General features: G+C 38.0%; 1 protein-coding gene across 1 annotated transcript in view; it reads right to left on the bottom strand.

Moving 5' to 3' along the window:
* HECW2 (HECT, C2 and WW domain containing E3 ubiquitin protein ligase 2) overlaps positions 1-26,696 on the bottom strand; it is a 452,870-nt gene that overhangs the window by 245,544 nt on the left and 180,630 nt on the right. The window contains exon 2 of the mRNA XM_069577904.1: positions 9,703-10,029. Within this exon, the coding sequence (XP_069434005.1) occupies positions 9,703-9,994 (292 nt within the window). The 5' untranslated portion in view covers positions 9,995-10,029. The remainder of the gene's footprint in view (positions 1-9,702; positions 10,030-26,696) is intronic.

Consider the following 26,696-nt stretch of genomic DNA (forward strand, 5'->3'; position numbering starts at 1 on the left):
AAGTGAACAAAGAAAAAAATGGCTGTTACACAGCCCCAAAGTAAGAATTTAACCTCCTTCAGATGTTCACTGAATTCTTAAGGCTTTCCCTTTTCACATGAAATGTTTAATTACATCAAAAATAAGCCACAGGACTTACACTTACAGAAAAACCTATCTATTTGGATGCTTTAAAAAGATACATATTTAATACTTAGAATCCTATTAATTAATGTAAATTTTCAGTTGAAATTTCAAGATTTTTTTTAGGTTAGTCTTTCAATAACATATCTGCTTCTATATTACAGCTTAATGATGTAACTATAGTCTAAAAAATTGTTCTTCTTTTTGTAGAATAAAAAGATGATCATTCCTTGATCTACTGATAATCACATAACAGCACTTTTTCATACCAGAAGTGTAATAGTTATATAATGAATATACAGGTACATATTTCTGAATATCAAAAACAGTACAGACATTCTTCATGTGAAACTCACAGTTTTCAGAAAAACATCCAAGTTTGCTTAGAGTGGAAGATGCATGTTTTGAAAACATGGCCAAAAAAGTGAGTGTTTGAAGCAGGAGAGTTCAGGGAGTAAATTTATTTGTATTTAAACATACAGTGCATTCCATATTAAAGATGGAATCCATGGGTAAGGAAAAAGCAATCTAAAGGCCAATATATTGTATAATAATTGGGAAAAAACTAGAATGACAGCACTATATTATCTTAAATATAGATATTTTAAAATTCTTTTCAGATGCCTGCTACACAGTAAACTCCTAACATTGTTGAGCAAACAAATAAATGAATACCAAAAATAATCTTTTGAATAAAATCGTTAAGAGAAAACTACACAGATGGCCACCTGGCACATAAAAAGATGGTAAACATCACTAATTATCAGAGAAATGTACATCAAAACCACAAGGAGGTATCACCTCACACCTGTCAGAACTATCATCAAGAAAACAAAAATGCTGGTGAGGATGTAGAGAAAAAGGAACCCTCCCAAACTATTGGTAAGAATGTAAATTGGTCCAGCCACTAGGGAAAATACTATGGTGGTTCCTCAAAAAACTAAAAATAGAACTACCCTATGATCCATCAGTTCCACTCCTAAGTATATAAACACTAATTTTAAAAGATACATGCACCTCAATGTTCATAGCAGCATGTTCTACAACAGTCATGAACAAATACTCTTAAGTGTATTTGATAGCTACTCTGGAAACTAAATACCTAATGCATAAATTATTCCACATGATTGAATTTCAGATTAAACTGCAGTTTTTCTATCGCCTTAGAAATCATGCTGGTTTAGAACCTACATAATACTCAAATTAATATACTGCATTATTTAACAGTCATGTTTTAGGTGCTTTGTATAATCCCCATAGCTCAAGCTCAAAAGAATGGATTTTGTTTTCTGTAAGTAGAAGTAACCCAGTATGTCATTTTAATCTGAAAATCCCTTCTTCTGGACACAGTGGCTAAATTCATCTGCTGCTTTAAACTACCAAGAAAATGATTTCACTATTATTAACAGTAGCCAACATAAGGATGATAGTTTACAATCAGTAAGCTCTTACAAAGAGCCCAGGCACTTTGCTAAGAATATTATATGCATTATCTCATTTAATTCTCATAATACTAGTATTTTTCTTCATCCTCTTTTTTTTTTTTTAAGATGAGGAACCTGAGATTTAAAAACATTACACAATTCTCCCAAGCTAGTAAGTAGACTTGAATTTACTAGTCTGTCTGACTACAGAGCCTGTGCTCTTAACCACTGATAACCTCAGAATTCCCCAAACTGTGCTGCATGTGACAATCCTGGGTGGGCAGCCCACAGACAAAAGTTATTTATTAACAGTTAATGCATGTTAGAAAGAAAAACAGCTAACACAACAAATCTCTCCCAAACCCTGTGGCTTAGAACAACAAGGTCAGGGTAGATAACTAGTTCATTTTCTTTAATCAGATGGTTTAAGGAAAAGGATAAATAGTACAAATGGTAATCCAACACTGTGAAAATCAAGAAAGTAACAATTAGCTAAAGGTTTAAAAACACTGAACTATATTTTTCAACACACAAGAAGAAAAATGAAGACTGGTTCACAGGACACTTAAGCCCCAGTCTTGACTGCACCCAACTACCAGCATGGTTTCACCATACTGGACCTTAGTCTTTCTTATCTATAAAACATGAGCTTAAGCTTTGGGATCTCAGAGCTCAAAAATACATGATCCTAATGCCTTGGATCATTATTGCAATTTTATTTCAAGAGAAGACTCTTGAGAGTCCCTTGGACTGCAAGGAGATCAAATCAGTCAATCCAAATCAACCCTGAATATTCATTTGAAGGACTGATGCTGAACCTGAAGCTCCAATACTTTGGTCACCTGACACGAAAAGCCAACTCACTGGCAGAGACCCCCATGTTGGGAAAGACTGAGGACAAGAGAAGGGGTGACAGAGGATGAGACAGTTGGATGGCATCACTGACTCAACAGACATGAGTTTAAGCAAACTCCAGGATATAGTGAAGGACAGGAAAGCCTGGCATGCTGCAGTTCATGGGGTCACAGAGAGTTGGACACAATTTAGTAACTAAACAACAGTCTTTAGAGATACAATCAACATAGATGCTGAGAGGTATACTCAAAGGACAGTCCATTAAATTTACCAATTTAATGTTGGTAAATTATCTTTTTGTTACTGATCCATGACAAGAGAATAAGCTGATCCAGAATATGAAATACCTACATCAGTAAGCCCATTATTTAGTTTAGATGATTTTTTTTTCAGCCAAATCTTCTCAATGAAGGAAGCTTCCACATTGATTTACATTCTATAGAAAGTTTCTTACTGAGTCACAGATCAGTTCAAACAGTTCAGTCCATGTACCTGAAGTGGCCTGCACATGAGAAATGGCAAATAAAGCTTCTTGAATGTTTTTCTTTTGAAGAATCCAAAAAACAAGCACAAGATAAAAGGTTAAGGGGAATTTAATAGTGAGCCTGAAACAAATTTAGTATTTTCTGCCTCTCTTTAAAAAGTGTCCATTTGATTTTTCATGGAAAGCTGTTTGTGCTGATTGCCCAAGAGTTCTTACACAATAAAAGCATTTGGCTCTTTTTATTTGGAGAGTTTAGGAGGAGGCAATGAGTAGCACTATTAAATTTGTGAGGGGTCAATTCTAATTTTGGAGACAAATTATAAATCTAGTGATTTCTGGAAGCTATCTGCAAGGTATTCATGGCTATAATTTGGAGATTCAAGGCTATAGGTACATTGCGATCATCTCTGGAAATCCTGGGTGTACATGAGACTTTCTGGAGGGAGGAAATATAATTAGCTTCTGTTTTAAGAACAATGTTCACAGTCAAAGTTTCCCCAGATAGTGATTTGACATTTTCAACTTTTTTTTTCTTTGTATTCCCAACAGGATCTCTACATTGGCCAAAGTGTCTAAAGATTCTTATTTCTGATCCAGAAGGACATGTTTTCCCTCCAGATTAGTAGTGCTAAAAGTCATTCAGAGCAAACTGAACACTGCAAAACATTAGCAATTAGCTAAACAAAAACAAATCACACTTCTAGGTAGGAAGAAAATGTAAGCCAAGAGAATCAACAATCAAAATGCACACTGTGCCAACAAGCCACACCTCCCCAGCCCTATATTCCACCCAAATCCTTCCCCTTTGGGACTTATTTCTATAGAGACCATCTCTCAGTTCCACAAATAAAACTAGATGTTGCTAGGAAACAATCCGGCTTCTCAGGACACAGCTGAAAAGGAGTGGCTGCTTCCTCCTAAGAGGTATAGAAACCTGAAGATATTCCTGCTGTATGTGCGTTTACGAAACTTATTTCACACAGCCCAAGAGAGAACATATTATGCATATTCCTTTAGTCACAACAGCCTTAAATTCAGGACATCACTAAGACTGACACCAACACTCTTTTCCCATCCTAGCCCTGCATTCATTCTTTACCTTCAGGTCTTCTCTAAATCCATCATCTACCCTATCTCCCTTTAACAGGGGCCAAGAAAACTGTTTTGCTTATTTTCAAATTATTAAATACTCATTTGGAAGATTTTTCCCATCATATCATTGATTTTATTAAACTTTTGAAAATTTCCACATAGGTTGGAGCTACTACTTTGAAAATTTTATGTCAAACTTTTGTTACTTCTTTTGAAACAACCAAGTGGTTTTTAGCTATATTAAAGCAGCCCAAACCATCTCGGAAGCAGTAACTACAGAGGTAGCCCACTCAACTCTTCACCTTGCCTTTGGCAGCAGTTGTGTTCCTCTTTTTTCCTTTCTCATCTTAATAGCCATCCCGGCGGCTCAGTTAGGAATGACTGCTGGTACAAGAAAGGCACGCTACTGATGACTTAAACACAGGGGAAGATTTTTTCCTTTGGAGTGCCAGTCCAAGCTCTTTCTTTCTTCTCTGTAATCCTCGGCTCTTAATCTTCTTGACTGATAACTTATGGTGGTTACATGTCTATAACTAGTCAAGATGTCACATCCTTTCACCAGAGTCCCAAGCACAAGAGAAAGTGGGGGCTAAAGACTCTCTTCATGAGGCTCTGGCTTTTCCTTGGAAAAGGAAGTTGCCCCAAAGTCTTCCCTTTACACATTGCTGGCCAGAACTAGGTCACATGTGCACTCTTAGGCTACTCACTGCTTGGACTGCCACATCAGTTTAGCCCTTTCTGAAGTCTAGAGAGGGCCTACTCGCCCTGAAATCAAGGGCTTGCTGCCCACCTCCTAAACCCATAATGAAGCAGGAATCAGGAAATGGCTGTCAGTTAAAGACCATAGAGCTGCCATCCCTCCCTTACCACATGGGATGGCCAAGTTGTCACAGAAGTGAGGCTGTCTCCAGTCTAGAGGTCAAAATAATCCATCCAGAGTGAGATGGACTAGCCCCAGGGAAGAAAGGGCTATCTCTCTTTAAATCAAGGCCTCTTACTCTCACTTTGAGGTCCCAGATAAGTCAATCTTTTAAACACACCGGTGGTTCTGCAACTATATAAATGACCCATGCTTAATATTTCAGATGTTAGTAACTGGGTCTTTTAAAGTCATTTATTGAGGCTGCTACTGCTGCTAAGTCGTTTCAGTCATGTCCGACTCTGTGCGACTCCATAGACGGTAGCCCACCAGGCTCCCCCGTCCCTGGGATTTTCCAGGCAAGAACACTGGAGTGGGTTGCCATTTCCTTCTCCAGTGCATGAAAGTGAGAAGTGAAAGTGAAGTTGCTCAGTCGTGTCCGACTCTTAGCGACCCCATAGACTGCAGCCTACCCCATGGGATTTTCCAGGCAAGAGTACTGGAGTGGGGTGCCATTGCCTTCAAGACCTGTTAAAAACCAACAGTGTGTCTGAGAGTACCACATATCTCATTCTACCTACATGATACTTCTATTCCTGAATGCTTGTCTCTGTGTTCATCCATCCTTTTAAGAGGTCTGAGGGCACTAAGTCCTCACCCCTCTTCCACGCTAGGGATCTAAAACTATTTGAAAATATACTAAGGAGACAAACATAGGGGACTCAAACTACCATTTATTATTTATTCAGAGTTCTCTGGAAATGGCTAGATGGGAAAATTAAGTGGAACCTCTTATCACCCATCCTAAATCAAAAGTAGGGGAGAAACTTCTGCTCCAGACCATATGGTAGTAATTAGTTCCAGACTTGTCTTCCTAATGAAACGAAGTTCCAGACTTGTCTTCCTAATGAAACGACTGTAAAACTAGTAAGCAGTTATTTTATGACACTGCACAATAGACTAAAATCCCAGAGAGAAGGGAAACTTATAATGTGACTCCATGATCATCCTGATCTTATCCGAGGAACAATTTCCTGAGTGCAGCACAGGGAGCCACAGTTCATGACAGTTCTAACGAGCTAAGGAGGCAGCAATCAGAGTTTGGGTCAACTGAAGTGGCTAGAATCTGCAGGCAAGGCACTGGAAAGAGTGATGAGGGAATAAAGGCCAAAGGTCCATGTGGGGATCCCCCACAAGCCTTTGGCCGTGGTCTGGGCTGCATATGTGCAGGGTGAGACCACCAAGGCTTTCCAGAGAGTAGCTGCTCCAGAGCTGAGAGTGCAATGGAATTAAAGTAGTCAAGCAGTTCTGGAGAACACTGGAATTACAGCCCAGCCAGAGAGAATGGTTAATGTTCCAGGAATCTGGCTAAGACATCAGAAATACCATTACTTAGGAATAAGCACAAAGTCCTAGAGTAAAGCCCACAATAGACCTACTCTAACAAAGCCCCAAATCAAGCCCTAACAAAATCCATAAAGGAGACTAAACCTGCAGACTGAATCCCATTAAGTTAGAAGAGCTAGATAACTATATTAGGCTTTCCACAGATACATTCTAACCAAGTGTTAAATCATAGCTAGTAAGTTCAGGGAGAGAAATCATCCAATCAGAATAAAAATAAACATTAAAATTAAAAGTATGCCACAGAACTCAGAATTTCTACAATACAGAATCCTCAATGTCCACTCTAAAGTGAAAAAATGCAAAGAAACAGGAAAATGGGACTCACAGTGAACAGAAAATCAGACAATAAAAACAGACTGTTAGACAAGCCCCCCTCTAAGATTGGATATAGCAGAGAATTTAAAGCAGATGTATTCAAATCAGTTCAAATAAATGAAAAAAGATATGGTCTGATAGAGTTAAGATATATCAGACTCTCATAAAAGAAATTAAAACTATAAAAAGGGAAATGCATAGTTTATCAATGAAAAGTCAAATAACTGAAATTTTTAAATCCACTGAACAGGCCTAACAGGAGAATGAAGAAAAACAAAAAGAAAAGTTGGCAAACTGGGTTGAATCCAAATACTAAAGAGATTAAAGAAAAATTAACCAGAGCCTCAGAACCTTAAAGAACAACATGTAACATATGTGTAGCTGAAGTCTCAGAAAAATAAGTTCTCAGAAAAAAGAAAAAAATATCCAAAGAATTCATGACCAAACTTTTCACAATTTTCATTAAAAACATTTACTTAAAAAGCTTAAAGAATCCCAACCAATATAAATGAAAAGAAAATCACACCTAGGTACATTATAGACAAACAGCTGAAAACCAAGCTAAAGAAAAAAATGTTGAAAGTAGCCAAAGGGAAAAAAAGAGACACATTACATACAGGGAAGCAAAAATATCATGATGATATGTGAGAAAGACACAGAGAAAACTTGAAATTAAAGAAGAATAGCACTTTTCAAGAGATATATTTGCCAAAATATTTTCCTAGCTATATCCTTGGGCTAATTCTCGATTTAGACCTCTGATCTATACTCTAGAAAGTGAAACAAATACAACACCAAGATTTTGTGACTTCGGTCAGTTGGGAATAAGATAAATTTGGCCTTCCTTTCCTTAGTTCCTTCTCAGTTAAATATAGATAAGGAAATAAAACAAGAAACAAAGACGGTGGGGGGAAAACTATAAAGTAATGGGAATCACTGTCTTAAGTGATTCTAGCATCTTACAGATTAAAGTGTTATTGTTGTTTACACTGTCTTAAGTGATTCTAGCATCTTACAGATTAAAGTGTTGTGGTTGTTTAGTCACTTAATAGTCTCCATTTCTTTTGCAACCCCATGGACTGTAGCCATCAGGCTCTTCTGTCCATGGGATTTCCCAGGCAAGAGTACTGGAATGGGATGCCTTTCCTTCTCCAGAAAATCATCCTGACCCAGGGATCGAAGCCACTTCCCCTGCTTTGGCAAGCAGACTCTTTACCACTAAGCCACCAGTGAGTGAGTGAAGTTGCTCAGTCGTGTCCGACTCTTTGCAACCCCGTGGACTGTAGCCCACCAGACTCCTCCATCCATGGGATTCTCCACGCAAGAGTATTGGAGTGGGTTGCCATTTCCTTCTCCAGGGGATCTTCCCAAACCAGGGATCGAACCCAGGTCTCCCGCATTGCAGGCAGACGCTTTAACCTCTGAGCCACCAGGGAAGCCCACAAATTAAGGTATTCACACACAAAAAGAGGAACCACCCTATGCAAGAAAATAAAAGTGTATCCCAAAAAATGTCACATAAAAAAATCATCTAAGAAAACACAATATGCTATTTATAGCTTCATATTAAGCATTACAAAATCTTAAGTGAGAAAAAAAGGAAAAAGTATGAGAAAAGTGAAAAAAAAAAAGTTTCATAAAATCTAAAAGGGCAAAATTACATCAAAACCACAAGAGTTACCTCTAAAGTCACATCAAAACTGCAATATTCTTTTGTGAACAGAATAGATATTAGATATAAACACATAATTTTTAAATCATGTTTCTCCCTCACTATAAACACATTTAAACACACCAGGGAAAATGCTGAACTCCGAAGACTTTTCCTCTCCTTTTTCTTTTTGTCATAAGAGGAAACAGAAAAATTAAAATTCATTGAATTTTTGTTTCCATTTCTTGCTATCTAGCATGATTCAGCAATAAAATTTACATAAGTAAATATAAGTCAATTTTATTTTAGTCAATACAAAATTGTCCAGAGAAACAAGTGCAATGGGTTTAATATTTTAATGCAATTTCAGCAAGGATATTACTTTGCCTCAACTAGGGTTTCTCAACAGTGTGCTGACATGTGAGGATAGATAATTCTTTGTTGCGAGGGGTGTCCTCTGCATCGTAGGATGTTTGGCAGCATCACTGTTCTCCCATTTCCCCTATCCAGTTTTGCCAAACAAAAACATCAGCAAACACTGCCAAATGTCCCGTAGAGGAAGTAGGCAAAGTGCCCCTGGTAGAGAAGCAGTGCATAAACTAGTTTTTCCTACCCTACTCCCACTCTGTTCACACACACACACACACACACACACACACACACACACACACACAAAGTTCTTGGCTTATAATCTACATTGAAAGGAACAATGTCTTCTGATAAGACATCTGTTGTTAATTTTTTTTTTTTTAAAGAACTCCCTTCATTCAGTGATAAAGCTCTCCAGTTTGGGGGAATGTTAAGATTTTCTTACTAGATTTGATTTAGATTTCTTTATGACTGTTTAGTAGGTTTTACTTTTGCTTTTAACTCAAGTAACAGATATTATATTTTCTGGGACATGCTTATTCATCATGCACTCACCTATGAAAAGAGATGCAAATCAGCTAAACAGGGTTGGGACACTTTTATTAAAACAAATAGCAACCTATTTCTAAGTCATTTGTTAGAAGACTATGACACTTTCTTTACCTAACTGATCTAGGACACATCACGGAATTTTGAAATAAAAAGATACTTTAAGCTGCAAGTTATTCTTAATGTAATTCAACCTTCTGAAAATACAGAACATTTTTTATATCAGTAATCTAAATTCGAACATCTTTTTTATTGGTTTAAAAATATTAGTAAATGTTTATAGTCACCTCTTTCCAAAATGCAGCTAATGATCAAGGGTAAAGTGAAGTTTTAAAAAGAAAATACTGCAGGTTCTGACATTTAATTAGGGTAGAAATTAAGCACAGAATTCATATCAGCAAAGGTATTTATGATTGTTGATTCCCTTACCCCAAAGAAGAAGAAAAAATTCCCAGGATATGGCTGTTCTAATTTATGTATGTGAATTTCTTCCCAAGAGAAACAACAGAATAGTATAATGTCAGAGCAAAATGTATGCACTAAGCCACAAGCAAGTCCAGTTCATCTGACTCACCTATGTGATACAGTCCTATCCAATCACTGGGATCCACCTCCTCTTTAATGTCCCAGAAGATGATGAGGTTCTGGGCTTGCCCCAGCGTGTACTCATACATGCTGGCCGTCAAGCTGGAGCGGCTCTCAGATGTCACCAGATCTGTGTCACTGTTGGCCCGCTGTAGGGTCATATTCTCAGTCATGGAGCTCTGGGCAGCCAGGCTCTGGAGGTTCTCTGGACTCAGGGTGTACCGCATCTGGGGATTTCGACGCCTTACAAAAAGCAGGTGCTCCCGGGCTGAGCTAGCCATCCCGTCTGCCTCTCTGAGACTGACTTCCTACAAAGCTGTAGAGACAAACACATACAAAGCATTAGCACTACAATGCAAGGAATTACATTTAAGCTTCCCAGACAATGACTTTATGAGTGTTTTTTAAAGCCTAACCCATGTAATAATCTGCTGTCAAAATAAAACATACTACTCTACTGTCAACTGATGATATCAGAAACAACTTCCATGGACGGAGGTCACATCATGGTAAAGGTAATCAAACACCTGTGGCCTCAATTTCACTACTGGGCACAGTGTCCTCATAGCAATTAAGAAGGGGCTTTCCCTACCATCCCTTTTATGTCTATCCTTCCTCCTTCAGAAATAGCATCCTCCTCTCCTTCACCCAACTCATATATTTTTTTGTTGATGCAATTAAATTTTAAAATAGCAAGACAGAAAATTTTGACCCATGTTAAACAGAGTTGAAATACACCAGTGAGAACAAGTTCATGTGCTCAATTTCCTTCTCATAGGAATAAAACCCACCAAATCCTTCTTCAGGAACTTGCCTAAATGTTACCTCCTCACTTACATATAGTTGACCATTCCATTTAAAACTGCAACATCCAAGCATTTCCCACCCTTCCTTCCTTGCTTTACTTTTCTCAAAAGCAATTACTACGATCTGATGTACCACAGAGTACCATGCACTTATTTTGTTCTTGTGTATTTTCCCCCACAAGAAGGTAAGCTTGGGGAAAGAATAGTCTCCTCAATAAAAGGTGACTGGAAAAACTGGGCAACCATGTGAAAAGAATGCAACTGGACCACTACCTTGCACCATACACAAAAAATCAACTAAAAATGGATTAAAAACTTGAAGACCTGAAACCATAAAACTCCTAGAAGAAAACACAGACCAAAATTTCTTTGATATAAATCATTGCAATATTTTTTTGGTTCTGTTTCCTAAGGCAAAGGAAACAAAAGCAAAAATAAATAAATGGTATTTAACTAAACTTAAAAGTTTGGCACAGTAAAGGAAATCACTGATGAAACAAAAGGACAACCTACTGAACAGAAGAAAATATTTGTAAATGATATGACTGATAAGGAGCTAAATATGAAGAGATAACATATACTGATAAGGAGCTAAATAAACTGATAAGGAGCCAAAATATACAAAGAGCTTATGCAACTCAATATCAAAAAAAAAAAAAAAAAAAACAACCTGATTAGAATATAGGCAGAAGATCTGAATAGACATTTTTCCAAAGAACACATACAGATGGCCAACAGGCACAAGAAAAAATGCTCAAAATTACTAATCATCAGGGAAATTCAAATCAAAACCACAATGAGATATTCCCTCATACCTGTCAGAATGGCTACCATCAAAAACGAAACAAATAACAAATGTTGGCTAGGATGTGGAGAAAAGGAAACTCTCCTGCACTGTTGGAGGAAATGCAAATCAGTACAGCCATTATGGAAAACCATATGGAGATTTTTCAAAATATTAAAAATAGAACTACCATATGATATGAGATCAAATCAGTCAATCTTAAGGGAGATCAACCCTGAATATTCACTGGAAGGACTGATGCCAAAGCTAAAGCTCCAGTATTTTGGTCATCTAATGTGAACAGACAACTCGTTGGAAAAGTCCCTGATGGTAGGAAAGATTGAGGGCAGAAAGAGAACAGGGCATCAAAGGATGAGATGGCTGGACAGCATCACCGATGCAATGAACATGAACTTGGGCAAATTCGGGGAGATGTTGAGGAACAGGGAAGCCTGGCTTGCTGCTGTCCATGGGGTCACCAAGACTTGAACATGACTAGGCAACTGAACAACAACAACAATGATACAGCAATTCCACTTCTGGGTCTATATCCAAAAGAAATGAAAACAGGATCTCAAAGAGACATCTATACTCCCATGTTCACTGTCATTTTATTTGCAATAGCCAAAATATGTAGACAACCTAAATGTCATTATGAATAAATGGATAAAGAAGTTGCAATATTGATATATGTATGCAATACATACAAGGGAATATTATCCAGCTGTGAGAAAGAAGAAAAGCCTGATGTTTGGAACAACATAGCTGAACAATGAAGCATCATACTAAGTGAAATAAGTCAGAGAAAGAAATGTATCATCTCACTTATATGTGGAATCTAATTTAAAAAGAAAAGTCAAACACCTAGAACAAACCAAAAGAGGGGTTACCATGGGCTGCAAGATGGGAATAATGGGGAGGTTGGTAAAGGCTACAAACTCTCAATTTTCAGATGAATAAGGTTTGAGAAGCCAAAGGGAATGATGAATGACTACAGTTAATGACACCATATTACATAATTGAAATTTGCTAAGAGAACAGATAGGAAAAGGAGTACGTCAAGGCTGTATATTGTCATCCTGCTTGTTTAACTTCTATGCAGAGTACATCATGAGAAACGCTGGGCTGGAAGAAGCACAAGCTGGAATCAAGATTGCCAGGAGAAATATCAATAACCTCAGATATGCAGATGACACCACCCTTATGGCAGAAAGTGAAGAGGAACTAAAAAGCCTCTTGATGAAAGTGAAAGAGGAAAGTGAAAAAGTTGGCTTAAAGCTCACCATTCAGAAAACTAAGATCATGGCACCTGGTCCCATCACTTCATGGCAAATAGATGGGGAGACACTGGAAACAGTGTCAGACTTTATTTTTGGGGGCTCCAAAATCACCGCAGATGGTGACTGCAGCCATGAAATTAAAAAACACTTACTCCTTGGAAGGAAAGTTATAATTAACCTAGACAGCATTTTCAAAAGCAGAGACATTACTTTGCCAACAAAGGTTCATCTAGTCAGGTCTATGGTTTTTTCAGTGGTCATGTATGGATGTGGGAGTTGGACTATGAAGAAAGCTGAGCACTAAAGAATTGATGCTTTTGAACTATGGTGTTGGAGAAGACTCTTGAGAGTCCCTTGGACTGCAAGGAGATCCAACCAGTCCATCCTAAAGGAGATCAGTCCTGGGTGCTCATTGGCAGGACTAATGCTGAAGCTGAAACTCCAATGCTTAGGCCACCTCACGTGAAAAGTTGACTCATTGGAAAAGACTTTGATGCTGGGAGGGATTGGGGGCAGGAGGAGAAGGGGATGACAGAGAATGAGATGGCTGGATGGCATCACTGACTCGATGGACATGAGTTTGGGTGAACTCCGGGAGCTGGTGATGGACAGGGAGGCCTAGCGTGCTGCGGTCATGGGGTGGCAAAGAGTAGGACACGATTGAGCTACTGAACTGAACTAAATAGAGCAGAATTCAAATGTACTTATCAAAAAAATAATAAATGAGGTGCTGGTCTTCATTAACTTGATGGTGGGAATCCTTTCACAATGTACACGAATATCAAATCATCATCCTGCTGCTGCTAAGTCACTTCAGTCGTGTCTGACTCTGTGCAACCCCATAGACAGCAGCCCACCAGGCTCCCCCGTCCCTGGGATTCTCCAGGCAAGAACACTGGAGTGGGTTGCCATTTCCTTCTCCAATGCATGAAAGTGAATCGTTCAATCGTGTCCTACCCTCAGCGACCCCATGGACTGCAGCCTTCCAGGCTCCTCCGTCCATGGGATTTTCCAGGCAAGAGTACTAGAGTGGGGTGGCATTGCCTTCTTAGAAATCATCATGATGTAAACAATGAATAGCTTACAACTGTATTATCAATTATACCTCAATAAAGCTGAGAATTTCATTAAAAAAAGAATGTAAGCTTCACAAATGCATCTGTTTGCTCACAGCTTCATCCGCAGCGTTTCCAACAGTGCCTCAGTTCAGTCGCTCAGTTGTGTCCAGCTCTTTGCCGCCCCATGGACTGCAGCACACCAGGCTTCCCCGTCCAGCACCAACTACTAGACCTTGCTCAAACTCATGTCCATCAAGCTGGTAATGCCATCCAATCATCTTATCTTCTGTCATCCCCTTCTCCTCCTGCCTTCAATTTTTCCCATCAGGATCTTTTCCAGTGAGTCAGTTCTTCACATCAGGCAGCCACAGTATTGAAGCTTCAGTTTCAGCATCAGCCCTTCCAATGAATATTCAGGACTGATTTCCTTTAGGATTGACTAGTTGGATCTCCTTGCAGTACAACAGTCTCTCAAGAGTCTTCTCCAACAACCCAGTTCAAAAGCATCAATTCTTCTGTGCTCAGCTTTCTTCACAGTCCAACTCTCACATCCATACATGACTACTGGAAAAGCCATAGCTTTGACCCGATAGACCTCTGCTTGCAAAGTAATGTTTCTGCTTTTTAATACGCTGTCTAAATTGGTCACAGCTTTTCTTCCAAGCAAGCATCTTTTAATTTCATGGCTGCAGTCACCATCTGCAGTGATTTTGGAGCCCAAGAAAATAAAGTTTGTCACTGTTTCCATTATTTCCCCATCTATTTGCCATGAAGTGATGAGACAGGATGCCATGATCTTCATTTTTTGAATGGTGAGTTTTAAGCCAACTTTTTCACTCTCCTTTTTATACTTTTTTACTTTTTTTTACTTTACATCAAAGGGCTGTTTAGTTCTTATTTGCTTTCTGCCATAAGGGTGGTGTCATCTGCATATCTGAGGTTATTGCTATTTCTCGCAGCAATCTTGATTCCAGTTTAAGCTTCATCCAGCCCAGCATTTCACATAATGTATTCTGCATATAAGTTAAATAAGTAGCAAGACAATACACAGCCTTGACGTACTCCTTTCCGAACTTGGACCAGTAGGTAGTACAAAGTAGGTATCAATAAATGTTAAATAAGCAGATCAGTGACCAATAAGCATCCTTCTCCAAGATACCCAATAAGTTCCTAGAAGACACTCCTTACTATCTCCTAGATACTCTTGACTTAACACCTTGAGCCCCTTTTCTGGGCCTGTCCTTTGCCACCCCTGATTTCTAGCTGATCCACAATATTTCTACCATCTAGATCATGATAAGTTATTTCCTTTGGCTCCCATCTAAAAGGACAAAGCCTTTCCTGTTTGAACTTAGATTCAGCCCCCTGCTGGTTCACTTTGAGTCTAGTCATAAATACCCATTTTCTTCTCTATTGCCAGACTCTGACAGAGATTCTTTCCAAGACCTCTGTACTTTATTCCAAAAATGAAGATCATGGCATCTGATCCTATCATTTCATGGCAAATAGAGGGGGAAACAATGGAACCAGTGACAGACTTTATTTTCTTGGGCTCCAAAATCACTGCAGATGGTTGAATGTAGCCATGAAATTATGTATGGCTCTATGAAGAGCCTATGGCTCTACATAGAATGAATATGGCTCTCTTCTTCACTACCTCTTTCATGACTGCTTCATTCACCAATAGATTTATGGATTTAACATTTACTCTGCATCCCCAGTGCGTGCTGGCCTCTTCAACATACTACATTTTTTCAAAAGACCACTCCTATAAGGTGTTCTAGAATGTCCAAGAACTTCCATTAAAAAAAAAATGTATTCCTGGGTTCAATGGTTACATTATTAATTAATAATCTTGGATACCTAGTCTGAGGGAAGAAAAGAGGAGGATTCCCTAATTTTTCCCATCCCCTCATCCATTTTCACAAACACTTGGGTGAAGGGGAAAATTCTACCACTGCCAAGGTCACGGTACTTGCAAATATATTTATTCAATTAATTTATGTGAGAAAGTTGATCTCACACTTTTAGCACTATACTTGAATTTAAAAAATCACTGGGATTGGTGGGCAAGATGTCCTGTGTAAAAATGACAGAAATAAAGTGAAGAGAGAAACTAATACTCCTCTTAATAAATTTAAATTAATACTCCTCTTCATAAATTTAGCTCTTGATTTCTGATGTGGTATATAGTAACTCTGACATCATATAACCCATAACTGTTACACAACTTCAAATCCATGAAGCCTAAAATTCAGGTCAACCTCTAATGTGAGGTTTCATGAAATTTTCATTTTAGTGAATTTCAACAGGCCATTCTTTGTCTGTAAACCCAGAGTGAGCTCAGCACCACATCAGCTTCAACAAGCACTATAAATAATTAACTCCTAACACATTGTAGTCAAATAGAAAATGCAGGCTGTATGTAACTAAGCTCTTTCCCTGGAAGGAACAGGCCAGAACTTTTACTGCTTTAAGCCACAATAAAAAACACCTGAAAATTCCTCTACTCTCAAAAACAAGGGGGAAAGGGATGTATACAAAAACTATTTTATTTTTTAATGACCTCTATTTAATCAGAGAGAAAGGTAAAACACAATGGAAGAAAGAATAAGTTCCAAACTCTATGGGTTTCAGTCATCTCTCTACTATTAAGTTGCTCTGTCATCTTGGAAAATTTATTTTAACTCTCTGTGCTTACATCTTCCCATCAGTATAAGAGAGACATAGTTAACACCTGGTTGCAACATAGAATTTTGGAGAAAACTAAATGAATCAGTACAGGTAGAACATTTAGAACTGTGCCTGGCATATAAGTGCTCAATTGTGTTTAACTACTAATATTAAAAATGTTATGTGATGACATTCTACTTTAATTATACCAAGTAGTACTGATTTTAATACTCCCTTAATCCCCCCAATTATTGGCAGAGTAGATTATCAGCACCCTCAATTATTCAAAGCATAGTCCCAAAAAGAAAAAGAAAAAAAAAGAGCCTTGTAGGCAATGAGGAAAAGCTACTCTGAAGCCCAAGTCTTAGCCCTATGGCAACGGCCTGACAAGGGCCACTCTCTGGTCCTCCAGCCAGAGATAAAGGTTGAAATTTGATTTTCTCATCATTATTGGGTTCATTCATTTATTCACACATTCAACAAACTTTTATTGAGTACCTCCCTTGTGAAAGGCATTAAAAGATAAAATGGGGCAAAAGATCAAATCCCTGCCTTGTGAAGTTTCATGTTTACAAAGAGAGAAAACAATAGACAGGTCAAAAAAATGAATAAATAACATATTTATTTTTAGTGGAAAAGCAAAAACAAGCTAGAAATGTGTGAATTTGCTAGCCTAACTGAACCCTGCAAAAAAAAAAAAAAAAAGTATGAAGCATCTATGACTGGCATAAAACTATAGAGTGTACCAAACAATAAAGAGAGTAAGGTTTCCTTTCAAATTCTTTCTTATCTTTCCCTGAGGCATGTACCATGGCCCTTACTCTTCAAGAACTTTGAGAGGAAAAATCAAATAATTCACATATGAAAGAATTCAACCTGGTATTAATGTCACTTCATGTACATGTACAATTTGTCCCCCAAGTATGTGATAGAACTAGTAAATGCTCATGGGGCATCAGGAAGTGACAGTAATATTTATAAAATATTGTACATTTTCCAAAACACTTTCACTTCTATCATCTCAAGTGAGACGCCAAAATAATATGAATTAAGTTTGAAAAATGCTGTCATCTCTGTTTTCAATGAGAAAACTGAAGATCTGCAAGGCAAAGATTGGCTGAAGGAGATCTGAGGTAAGGCTTAAAGGATTAGAAGAAATGTATGAAAAACATTCATACATCCTAACTGGAAGGATGGTTATGGAGAAGCAGGCAAGGAAGAGGATATGAGAGGGAGAAACAAAATGAAAAACAGAAGTTCTTCAGATATCTGTGTCTCTTTTGCTGTCTCACAAGTAGGGTTATCAGTACCATCTTTCTAAATTCGATATATATGTGTTAGAATACTGTATTGCTGTTTTTGTGCCTGGCTTACTTCACTCTGTATAATAGGCTCCAGTTTCATCCACCTCATTAGAACTGATTCAAATGTGTTCTTTTTAATGGCTGAGTAATATTCCATTGTGTATATGTACCACAGCTTTCTTAACCATTCATCTGCTGATGGGCATCTAGGTTGCTTCCATGTTCTGGCTATTGTAAACAGTGCTGCAATGAACGTTGGGGTACACGTGTCTCTTTCCATTCTGGTTTCCTCGGTGTGTATGCCCAGCAGTGGGATTGCTGGGGCGTATGGCAGTTCTATTTCCAGTTTTTTAAGGAATCTCCACACTGTTCTCCATATTGGCTGTACTAGTTTGCATTCCCACCAACAGTGTAAGAGGGTTCCCTTTTTCCACACCCTCTCCAGCATTTATTGTTTGTAGATTTTTGGATAGCAGCCATTCTGACTGGCGTGAGATGATACCTCATTGTGGTTTTGATTTGCATTTCTCTGATAATGAGTGATGTTGAGCATCTTTTCATGTGTTTGTTAGCCATCTGTATGTCTTCTTTGGAGAAATGTCTGTTTAGTTCTTTGGCCCATTTTTTGATTGGGTCGTATATTTTTCTGGGATTGGGCTGCAGGAGTTGCTTGTATATTTTTGAGATTAATTCTTTGTCAATTGCTTCGTTTGCTATTATTTTCTCCCATTCTGAAGGCTGTCTTTTCACCTTGCTTGTAGTTTCCTTTGTTGTGCAAAAGCTTTTAAGTTTAATTAGGCCCTGTTTATTTTTGCTTTTATTCCCATTACTCTGGGAGGTGGGTCATAGAGGATTCTGCTGTGATATATGTCAGAGAGTGTTTTGCCTATGTTTTCCTCTATGATTTTTATAGTTTCTGGTCTTACATTTAGATCTTCAAGAAATATACCATGTTCATGGATTGGATGAATCAATATAGTGAAAATGAGTATACTACCCAAAGCAATCTATAGATTCAATGAAATCCCTATCAAGCTACCAACAGTATTTTTCACAGAACTAGAACAAATAATTTAACAATTTGTATGGAAATACAAAAAACCTTGAATAGCCAAAGCAATCTTGAGAAAAAAGAATGGAACTGCAGGAATAATCCTGCCTGACTTCAGGCTATACCACAAAGCTACAGTCATCAAGACACTATGGTACTGGCAGAAAGACAGAAATATAGATCAGTGGAACAAAATAGAAAGCCCAGAGATAAATCCATGCACCTTTGGACACCTAATCTTTGACAAAGGAGGCAAGAATATACAATGGAGAAAAGACAATCTCTTTAACAAGCGGTGCTGGGAAAACTGGTCAACCACTTGTAAAAGAATGAAACTAGAACACTTTCTAACACCATACACAAAAATAAATTACATTTTGAATTCTAAAAGGAACTCAACCACAGTTCTTAAGGAATTGTTTCTATTTAAAAACAAAGGTAATTCCAACTTCCAAACCACCCACTTTAAAGGAACTTTTAGAGCCAGCATTTTCAAGCCAGTCACTGCATATAGTGTGATGTGAGACAAGGGAAAGAAGAGAAGATCAAAAGAAACTTGGGCAAAGAGTGTGAAGTAATTTAATTGGAACCTCACCAATGAGCAGGGAGCCATTCCAGGATCTTAAGCAGAGGAACCAAAATATGAAATTTAAGCATGAGAAAGTTAATCTGAAAGCTTATGAAGGACTGATTTTAAAAGTAAGAAAACAGAGATGAGGAAAACAGTTAAAAGCTAACTGATTAGTTAAGACATCTGGCACGGAGTGTTAAGAATAGATTTCAGTAAGAATATAATTCAGTTCATGTAACAGCAGTATTTCAAAGTAATAACACAGTAAATCAGGAATATTTCAAAAAAAGAGCCCCAAAACTTCATGACATATTGAATATAGGGGATAAAAGTGAGGGAGCCAATTAAGACTCAATTCTGGATTTTTAATCTAAGTGCAAACAGAATCCCAGAGGCGTTGATGAGGCTGAGAAAAATCAATACTACTTTGGGTGTTTAAAATAAAAGCAATACATCTCAGTAACTGTGTCCCAAAGACTCTTGTGAAGGTAGGCCTGAGCTGCTGGTTATTATGAGGCCAGGGACAAAACAAACACTCAAATGCAAGTTTCTGCTTAGTAACAGTCTTAGAATTTATTAGTTACAATTGACTATGCCGATATATTTCTAAAAGGATCAGCTCAGTGTTTAAAAACTTCACTCAGATGTTTTACTCTACATAACATGGATTAGTGGGAAAGAAATAAAGCCAAAATGCTGAGATTACAATGAGGCTAATCACTGTAATCGTTACCAAACCTGCTTGGGAAAACTTCATTTTTCCCTTATAATAAAAGTAGTGTATTTTTTGAGTTCATGTCTCCATAATAAACAAGATCAAATACCATGTAGAAATCAATTTGCATAAAAGAAATCAAAGTTGCATAAAAATTTTAAAACTTAAACTACTCTACAGTTAAAATTTTAGTTTATAACTACGGTATTCAATGCAATGTTCTCTTATGGGAAAATCAGTGTTACTCAAACAACAGGTAATGACTGCTTCATATTTTCTATTGATATCTAAGAATTCTTCACTGGTATCTTGGTTTCATACCTATGCTTTTTGCAATAAGAAAGACAAATTTTCTTTGAAATGTAATCCATGAAAACCTTTAGTAGATGAAGCTAATGGTAAGGGAAACTGGTTAGTAGTCACCATATTTATTAAAAAGATAGCTGGTCCTTTAAAGCTCCTTAAACAATCCACCCCACTGTGAGCCTCTTCTGAGGCTCTATGTCCCATTCCCAAATGACACAATTTAACACGATATAACACTCCCTGGGTGGGGGTGGGGGGTGGGGGACACCCTCCTCTTCTAATTATGATTAGGTCTACAATAGGTTGCTCTCTCACATTAACAGACATCTGCTTAAACAACAATCAAAAACAAAATCACCTTTATTCCAGAGGTCGAGAGAGTTATAATTACTACACAAATTGCAAAACGCCTTAGTATATACAGCTTCATTTCCAAAAGCAGCAGATTTTGTTTAGAAGATAAAGACAGCAGCACATGACAAATACATTAAACAAGTGTTTTTATTTAAAATATATTTGTTAATGAATCTGGAGGTCAATTTATTAAACTTCACCTAAACAGCAAACACTGAAAATATTCATTATGAAAAGATGTTTACAGATTGGAAATGCACCCTCAGATTTTAACTTCTTAGACTGAAAAAAAAAAATAATAATGACTAACATTTTTGTTAACCCTTCAAATTTCTTCAAATACACCACATGCATATGCATACACGAAACATATACATATATTATACTTCAAACTCTATTTGTGTTTTACTATATAAATGAGGAAAACAAAGTGGGGTAAATTATATTTATGTCAAGAGACACTAAAAAATATATAATGTGTCTGCAATATGCAGAGATGTGAGAGGCCTGGGAAGAGAAAACAGTAAGCCATTAGTCCCCACAAGGCAAGGTATCACCTGAGATGAAGAAGTGAAAGTCGCTCAGTCATGTCTGACTTTTTGCAACCCCATGGACTATACAGTCCATGGAATTCTCCAGGCTAGAATACTGGAGTGGGGAGCTGTTCCCTTCTCCAGGGGATCTTTCCAACACAGGGATCGAGCCCAGGTCTCCTGCATTGCAGGCAGATTCTTAACCAGCTGAGCCACCAGGGAAGCCGGAGATGAAGAAAGTTATCACCAAATTCTCAACTAAGACCTTATCCCAGCAGCTCTTCACCGTGCCTACTTGCTAAGAGAAAGAATACTCATTATTCATTGTTTATCATATATAACCGTAACCCAATGCTAGCTTACTCAGCAAGACAGTACTAATAAAATCATTAAGATCAGAAAAATCCCTCCTATACAGTCTACCAATAAATGATTTCAGGGCATTCAACAGAGAGATTGCGGTGACTGAAGCTGCCCCTCATATCCTCTTTTCAGGTGTTAAAGTATCAGTTCAGTTCAGTTCAGTCACTCAGTCGTGTCTGACTCTTTGTGACACCATGAACTACCAACTCTCAGAGCCTACCCAAACTCATGTCCATTGAGTCGGCTATGCCTTCCAACCATTTCATCCTCTGTTGTCCCCTTCTCCTTGTGCCCTCAATCTTTCCCAGCATCAGAGTCTTTTGAAATGAGTCAGCTCTTTGCATCAGGTGGCCAAAGTATTGGAGTGTCAGCTTCAACATCAGTCCTTCCAATGAACACCCTGGACTGATCTCCTTTAGGATGGACTGGTTGGATCTCCTTGCAGTCCAAGGGACTCTCAAGAGTCTTCTCCAACACCACACTTCAAAAGCATCAATTCTTCGGTGCTCAGCACTCTTTATAGTCCAACTCACATCCGTACATGACCACTGGAAAAACCATAGCCTTGACTAGACAGATCTTTGTTGGCTAAGTAATGTCTCTGCTTTTTAACATGTTGTCTAGGTTGGTCATAACTTTCCTTCCAAGGAGTGCCTTTTAATTTCATGGCTGCAATCACCATTTGCAGAGATTTTGGAGCCCCCCAAAATAAAGTCTCTCATTGTTTCCATTGTTTCCCCATCAATTTGCCTTGAAGTGATGGGGCCAGATGCCATGATCTTCGTTTTCTGAATGTTGAGCTTTAAGCCAACTTTTTCACTCTCCTCTTTCACTTTCATCAACAGGCTCTTTAGTTCTTCTTTGCTTTCTGCCATATGGGTGGTGTCATCTGCATATCTGAGGTTATTGATATTTCTCCCAGCAATCTTGATTCCAGCTTGTACTTCTTCCAGTCCAGTGTTTCTCAGGATGTACTCTGCATAGAAGTTAAATAAGCAGGGTGACAATCTACAGCCTTGACATACTCCTTTTCCTATTTGGAACCAGTCTGTTGTTCCATGTCCCGTTCTACCTATTGCTTCCTGACCTGCATACAGGTTTCTCAAGAGGCAGGTCAGGTGGTCTGGTATTCCTATCTCTTTCAGACTTTCCCACAGTTTATTGTGATCCACACAGTCAAAGGCTTTGGCATAGTCACTAAAGCAGAAATTGATGTTTTTCTGGAATTCTCTTGCTTTTTTGATGATCCAGCGGATGCTGGCAATTTGATCTCTGGTTCCTCTGCCTTTTCTAAAACCAGCTTGAACATCCGGAAGTTCACGGTTCACGTACTGCTGAACCCTGGCTTGAAGAATTTTGAGCATTACTTTACTAGCATGTGAGATGAGTGCAATTGTGCAGTAGTTTGAGCATTCTATGTCATTGCCTTTCTTTAGGACTGGAATGAAATCTGATCTTTTCCAGTCCTGTGGCCACTGCTGAGTTTTCCAAATTTGCTGACATGTTGAGTGCAGCACTTTGACAGCATCATCTTTTAGGATTTGAAATAGCTCAACTGGAATTCCATCACCTCCACTAGCTTTATTTGTAGTGATGCTTCCTAAGGCCCACTTGACTTGACATTCCAGGATATCTGGCTCTAGGTGAGTGATCACACCAATGCAATTAACTGGGTCATGAAGAATCAGGAAACGCAATTTTCCTCCAGGCTGCTGCCTTTTAGAAAAAGGCTCTTCTCCCCTCAAGTTTAGCAAATATGTTATGATCCACAATGTAATAATAGCCCACCAAATCTGGAAAAGGAGTAGACACAAATAGACATAATTTTAAGTTTCGAAAGTTGTTAATTTTAAAGACTGAGTCCAACAGAACATTCAAGCTGTTGATTTAGTATTAAACCAATGGATATGCAGCCAGATAAGTAAGAGAAAATAATTCAGATTTGGTTTAACTGTTTTGAGATTAACTACAAATACTCTATGCTCCACAGGTATTTTCTTCCATTCCCATTGCCACAACAGCACTAAGTCAAATTCACATCAGACCAAATCTAGGCCATCATTTCTTTTTGTAAAGTTTTTAATGACTTTAGCATATTTTTTATGTATTTATTTTTATTTTTCGTCACACTACTTGGTCTGTGAGATCTTAATACCCTAACTAGGGAGTAAACTCACGTCCTCTGCAATGGAAGCATGCAATCTTAACCACTGGACCACCAGGGAAGTCCTGGCCATCACTTCTTAAAAGACCTCTCCAATGCTTGTAATTTCCCCCAGACAATCCATCTACTCTCTCCCTGTAGCACTCTTTCAGTGACAATACTCCCAATCAAGTAAAATACATAATTAAAGGGCTACAAGAGAAGTGAAAAAAGGGGCAGGAGTGGGACCTGGTTTAGGCCGGGTGAGTAGACAAGCCTCTCACAGGTACTGACAATTAAACTGTTTAGGCCGAGACCTGAAGTTAGCAGGCCATTGCACCAGGTGAAAGGTGAGAACAGCGTGGATTTTAGTGGTGTTTCTGGGGGTTCACGGTGGAGAAGGGAAGGTGGTTTTAGTGGATTTCTTTACACTACCATAAACAAACACAAAGCTCTTTACAAAGTTCCTCCATGGAAGGGTAACTATCTGTTCCTCATGAAAATGCTTATAGTGTGCCCAGCATTGCTCATGCCATCCTCTCCACCTCCTGCACCTACTCCATCTTCAAGGCCTTAGGATCACTTTCATCTTGAAGAACACAGAGACAGAAGGCAACATTCCTACTACTGAATTCTAGTGGTCTCTTGTATACCATTCGTATCCCGGGTACTTCATAATGCCTCAGAATCTAATTATAAATATTCATGTCTTGTCAGATTATAAAACTCTTTGAGGACAAATTACTGTTTCTCTTACATGCTATATCTTCTATAAAATAGCAATTTTTAGAAATATTTTTCAAATATATGAATGGATAGAGTTGACTTCTACTAATGAGAAAATAAGAATATAAAATAAACAACACTATGAATACATGTTGAATTTTCTTTAGATTTAGTCACAATAGCCATCCAAAAAACACTAATACTATATTATCATCTATATGTGGAATCTAAAAAATGAACCAAATTATTAAAACAAAATAAACTCACAGATATAGAGGACAAACTAGTGGTAATCAGTGGAGAGAGGGAAGTGGGGAATGGCAAGACATAGGTAAGGGACTGAAACACAAACTACTATGTATAAAATAAATAAGCTTCAAGAATATATTATACAGTAAAAGGAAATACAGCCATTGTATTGTAATAACTTTAAGTGGTGTGTAACCTATAAAAATATTGAACCACTATGTTATATACCTAAAACTTTGTAAATCATCTATTACTTCAATTAAAAATAAAATAATAATAAAATACCAATACCCAAGATTTCCATGGTATATAGAATGATCTGGAAGAACCAAAAACTTAAATGAACATGTAGTGTGAGGATAAGCAAATAGTTGTATTCAGTATCATGACCCTGCTTATTGATACCAAGCTTAATTTTGATTCAAGTATTAAGATAAAAACTGTTTTGAAACTGTTCCCAAAAGGACTACCAACATTCTCATAGCACTATAGTCTCCAATATTTTTTGACAAAGAAAAAAATCCTTTTTACCTAAGCATTCTTATCCAGGCACACACTATTAAGAAACTGAAGAAGAAACCAAAAATTTCACGAAACAATAAACTGAAGACTTTTTATATCAGTCTCCATTCATTTAAAGTTGACCCCTGTCACTTATCTCTTTCAGTTGGCCCCTCACTGAAATTCAGATGTTCTAACAATAAATTGATGCAAAGAGAAACTGCATGAACTAATAAAAGACTCAGAATTTCATAAAAGTCGATTTAAATGATTTTTAAAAACTAGAATTATATGCTAAACCACTGATAATGAAGGGTCTGGCAAAGTTAGAATAGTTGATAACTGAAGGAGAAAATTTTAAGAGCAATTTGAATGTCATAAGATTAAAAAGAGGCCATGGGAAGGCTGATAGCAGTCTGGCACAGTGCTTATAATATGACTTTCATGATTGGGTCAGTCCATCAGTACAGCCGCTCAGGCATTCCCGACTCTTTGAGACACCATAGACTTCAGCACACCAGGCTTCCCTGTCCATAGCCAACTCCCGGAGCTTGCTCAAACTTATGTCCATTGAGTTGGTGATGTCGTCCAACCATCTCATCCTCTGTCACCCCTTCTCCTTCCGCCTTCAATCTTTCCCAGCATCAGGGTCTTTTCCAATGAGTCAGTTCTTTGCATCAGGTGATCAAAGTATTGGAGCTTCAGCTTCACCATCAGTCCTTCCAGTGAATATTCAGGACTGATTTCCTTTAGGATTGACTGGTTGGATCTCCTTGCAGTCCAAGTGACTCTCAAGAGTCTTCTCCAACACCACAGTTCAAAAGCATCAGTTCTTCAGCACTTAGCTTTCTTATGCTCCAACTCTCACATCTATACATGACTACTGGAAAAACCCATAGCTTTGACTAGATGGACCTTTGTGGGCAAAGCAGTGTCTCTGTTTTTTCATATGTTGTCTAGGTTGGTCATAGCTTTTCTACCAAGGAGCAAGCACCTTTTAATTTCACGGCTGTAGTCACCATCTGCAGTGATTTTGGAGCCCCCAAAATAAAGCCTCTCACTGTTTCCATTGCTTCCCCATCTATTTGCCATTAAGTGACGAGATCAGATGCCATGATCTTTAGTTTTCAGAATGTTGAGTTTCAAGTCACCTTTTTCACTCTCCTGTTTCACTTTCATCAAGAGGCTTGACAAATACCATATTATGCATTATACAATTTTTTTTTGAAAAAATTAACTCACCCAACCCTCTAAAAATATCAACACTGCACTTTTCCTTTTTTCACTCTAGTAAGTAGGCCATGTTTCTGATTATAGAAAAAGCTGTATTGGATCATGTTGGATCATACAAAAAGCAAGACAATGCCAGAAAAACATCGATTTCTGCTTTACTAATTATGCCAAAGGCTTTGACTGTGTAGATCACAACAAACTATGGAAAATTCTTAAGGAGATGGGAATATCAGATCACCTGACGTGCCTCCTGAGAAATCTCTATGCAGGTCAAGAAGCAACAGTTAGAATTGGACATGGAACCACAGACTGTTTCCAAATTGGGAAAGGAGT

This window comes from Ovis canadensis, chromosome 2 (genome assembly GCF_042477335.2).
Source record: "Ovis canadensis isolate MfBH-ARS-UI-01 breed Bighorn chromosome 2, ARS-UI_OviCan_v2, whole genome shotgun sequence".
Classification (NCBI taxonomy): domain Eukaryota; kingdom Metazoa; phylum Chordata; class Mammalia; order Artiodactyla; family Bovidae; genus Ovis; species Ovis canadensis.